This window comes from Parasteatoda tepidariorum, chromosome 9 (genome assembly GCF_043381705.1).
Source record: "Parasteatoda tepidariorum isolate YZ-2023 chromosome 9, CAS_Ptep_4.0, whole genome shotgun sequence".
Lineage (NCBI taxonomy): Eukaryota > Metazoa > Arthropoda > Arachnida > Araneae > Theridiidae > Parasteatoda > Parasteatoda tepidariorum.
In genome coordinates this window covers 25,517,728-25,522,161 of record NC_092212.1, presented here as the reverse complement: position 1 = coordinate 25,522,161, position 4,434 = coordinate 25,517,728, and the positions used below count along the sequence as shown (strand labels likewise).

At 32.4% G+C, this 4,434-nt stretch overlaps 1 protein-coding gene across 1 annotated transcript; it reads right to left on the bottom strand.

Moving 5' to 3' along the window:
- Nucleotides 1–2,677: 2,677 nt before the first annotated feature.
- LOC107445034 (probable glutamate receptor) lies at nt 2,678–3,967 on the bottom strand. The gene has a single exon (XM_016059347.2). It carries the CDS (start codon nt 3,965–3,967, stop codon nt 2,678–2,680), a length of 1,290 nt encoding a protein of 429 aa, XP_015914833.2.
- Between the last annotated feature and the right edge of the window lie 467 nt (nt 3,968–4,434).

The window sequence follows — 4,434 nt, the reverse complement described above, 5'->3', positions numbered from 1 at the left end:
ATATATATATATATATATATATATATATGCACCACATGGATTGATTATGTGGAAAAAGATCTCAAGACCATGGGAATCAATAAATGGAGAAATCTAATGTCTGGTCAAGCCAGATGGAAACGGCGACTAGTTGGGACGGCTCTGGCCTGTACTAGGATGCTGATGAAATTTCATATATAATCTGATAAGGAACACATTGGCCGAAATTGGAGATTTCATATCGGGATAGCAACGTGTTATTTAGCATCGCTGTCTGTTACTTCGAAAATCACAAAATATAGAAATGAAACTTTTCTTTTCTGAGAAGGAAGCTGCAAAATTCGCAGGAATAACAGCAAAATTTTTTTTAGCTCTATCTGATCTACATCAATCACTGATAGAAATATTTCACAAAAATTGTTTTCAGAATACAAGAGGATGAAAAAAAAACCCTGGAAAAAAACACTGTAAAAAAAGTCCCTTTAAAATCGCAGTGCAAAACTGACACATAAAATGGTGGTGATGAAAGATTAAAGGCTTAAAATATTTATTTAAATGTATATAGATATTTTTTTTGAAAAATTAATTTATACACAAAATTAAACTTAAAGTGTGCATAAAAAAGTACCATTAATATTTCATTACATATTACCTATAATAGAATATTATCATTAATTATCCATGAGCAATATTCATGAGCAATTCAGTGCTTGTGCAGTTAGAATCACTCTTGTTTTTATCATATACAGGTCGAAACATATACATACATGCCAACTTTTACGCATTTCCAGTAAAACTTTATTTTTATATTTAAAGTGGTAGTAAATATATACTTTTTTTTCTTTTATAAATAGAATTTTTAAATTATTTTGATCATCACTATTCTTAAAAAGATTAAGCATATAGATTAATATGCGTTTCATACTCAGCGTTATAACACCACTATCAGTACTGGCACTGCAAATTCCAGCCCCGCCCAGATCCCAACTACTTGACCAAACAGATCTCAGCACCACATCAATATGATCTTAATAGTTCTTTTGCTTAATCTTTTCCTTTCTAGATTCCACATCAAGATGAAAGCATCTAAAGACCAACAAGTTGAAGAGGTAAAAGGCCCCTTCGGGGCCTGAAGGCCTCAGCCAAATCGAAGACGACGACTCAGCGTTACATATTCATAGTACACGTTGCATTCTCATGGTTGTCATACTCAGATATGACTATAATTTTTAAAGAGGCTTCTCGGCCAACACTCGAATCTATTCCAAACCAAAGCCATTTAGTCTCATTACACCAGATTATTAGATGAAGGAGTGAGATGCCCGCTTCGCGGTCAGGTACTATGTTTTAAAAACATATAAAGTCAATCATGGTTGTCATCTAAAGCTTAATAAATACAACGTATTTTATTTGTTTAAAATGGAAATTTTAATACCACTGGGAAAAATCTTTATGGAAAGAATTAAAAGTTGGCAGGTATGCATATATACTGTAATTAATTTATGTTTAGATAACTACAAAAAATTAAGTGTATTTAAAGTAGTTAATAAAAGTGGTTAAAATTAAGTATACTTATTTTAAAATATAGATAAAGAATCATTATTACGGAATATCCTGAATAGAAAGTGAAAACAGCAGAGATGCCAACTCTTTCCGGACGGCAAATATGTATTTTAAAGTGGTAATTTATCAATTGTGATTCTTGGATTAATAAATTCAGTTTGGTAGATTTTTATCCACCACTATTTCTAAATAATTCCTAGGCTTAAATAATTCACTACTTCATAGTACTCATGTCGTGCTATATCTTTTAAAAAGCAAGCAAAAATAGTCAAGTATTTGCAAGATACACTTCATAGCTATTTACCGTTTTTTTTAATTATTTTGGCTTGTCCGGAGCAGTTGGCATCTCTGAAACAGTAGAAATTTTAATAACAAAAGTAAAGACACAATCATTAAAGCAATAAACCTTACATATGTTAAAGCAACTGAAGTCTAACACTTTAAAAACGAAGTTTTTTCTAGAACTAAAAAAAAAAGGTAGGAACCACTAAGTGTTTGCTGGACAAGACCCACAGTTAACACAATTACCATATACTCACAGAACCAATAAATAAAGTGGGTATTAAACATTAACCGGTTAACTCCCAGCGTCATATATTTAGGACAGTTCCTGTTTTCAAAGACATTCATTGTGGTGGGAAACTCTTTTCAGTATTTTCATTTATCTGGGTGAATTAAAAGATTCTCAGATACCACAATGAATTAGTTATTTCTGATTAGATGTAGAATTATAAGAAGCAAGTACTTTTTGATCTATCAAAGACTTTTTGATTGCTCTAACTGTAGAAAAACCAATTAATTTCGATAATATATTTTACCACTTTTTCCATAAAGCCACTTTTTGTATCATTTCAATATATAAATTCGGGACAAAACAGGTTAAAGTGGTAAGTAATTTATGGTGCCAAAGAGGAACTCTCGAGTGCAAAGGGTTAATAATAGAAAGACGAATACAATTATTAAGCAATATTCAGTTCTTCATACTGGTAGAAGCTTTATTTCATGTAAACAAATTGAGTTTTATTTTAATTGTCACTGTTGTGTGAAACAGTTTCTGTTTCCTTATACTTTTATACATTTTCAAAGATCCTTTTCTAAATTATTTCAATAACTGATGTAGTGGGTGAAAAGATCTCTAATCTGTATCATTGCATTCCACGAAACCTACGTTTTGTGAAATGGTTTCAAATTCTTCTTCTTCATCACCAAAACTTCGTTTCTTATTTCCTTCAGTAATTTTAAACTTAACGATTTCGTAAATCAGTACCATTGTTGAAATGCTAAATCCGACGCCTAATAATATAAACGTCCCTTGAAGATCCGTCAAACCAAGAGCCCTAAATTCTTCTTTATCATGAACAACATTTTTGTAATGTTGTAAACGAAACATAAACACGAAATGATCAAAGTCTTTCTCGTAAATACCATGCTCCACCAATCTGGTCAAAATATTATCAAACTGCCTCTTAAGTGGGAAAGTTCGAGATAAAAGACCGCAAAGAGTGGCCAAGACAATATAATCTTTGGAAAGGATCATTTCGGGGTCTATAGTACCATAAAGTTTTCTAGTAACGACTGCACTTGGGACTGCATAATTATTTTTGAGTAAAGATCCAAAAGTATCTTTGTTTACCGGCATTATCCAGTTATTTTTTTGTATGATGTCCGCTATCTCAGTATATTTGGAGAGGGGACTTTGTCGCATATTTTCCAGATAAACCTTCATTGTTGAATCAGTCATCACCTTATATTTTCCTGCTTTGACAGCATCTAGTAGCTTTTCATCTGTATCAAGAGGTGGTGGTCGTCTGGGCATCATCATAATACCAAGGATAACTGCCATGTATGCTAAAGTGAGAAACAGTGCACCTATATTCCAAAATAGACTCAACAATTCTTGAGAATATGATTTCCCGATTTTTATAACAGGTTCTTGTAGTAATAATTCCCCAATTCTGCTAAAACAATGATCAGCAAATGTATATTTTCTACCATGAATCCAATAGGAAATGAAGGCAACGATAATAATAGAAAATAGAATAGTTAACCACAAGTCGTCGTCAAATATCTTAATTAACGTGTCATGTTTTATAACTGGATCTGGCATTTTTGTGATGAAGCGAATATTCCCTGCTCTATACGAAACCGTTGCGTAAGCGAAAAGATTACTCCAATAGTTCTGTACCATTGCACCTATTGCAACATCGGTTTCGTTCTTTTGTATCATGCCTGGACAACCTGTCCAAGAGCCATTTTCAAATCTGATGCCAAGACCATCATCGTCGGGAACTAAATAATCAAATTCCACTCCTAAGTTCTCGGCTAAAGCTTGGACCACGGATGCTTCAAAACCTCCGAAACCTGGTTTCGGACCTGGAAGTCTAACAGTGTTGATCACTGTATTATGTGTTTCATGAATGCACATTCTGAATCTTCTTCTATTTCCGGGGAAGGAGATTAATTTTCGTAATGATGTATGCACCATTCTACCAGATCCTCAGTTGAGAAAACTTAAGCTTGTTCGTTCTTTGCAAATAGAATTTAGAGCCAGAGATGCAGATTGTAATAATATATTTAGTTCATTTTAAAAGCTGTACAAAACATAGGTGTATTCAACGATCCTTAATCAAATTGCATGTTAGTCTATAATAGTTGTATTTTGATTAGTTTGTTGTTCGGAATTTTTTTACTCGCGAGATAATTACATTGGAACTTATTGGATTGTTATCCCTATATTAGCATACATATTGTGTTGACATTAAAAATGAAAAACACATATCTAGTTATTTTGAAACACGCATACCCTGTTATATGAAAAAGTAATGATAAATATTCCGTTCCTATAGCCTTAGAAAACCTTTCAAAAAAATCTAATGTTTCTTAAAAAAAAAA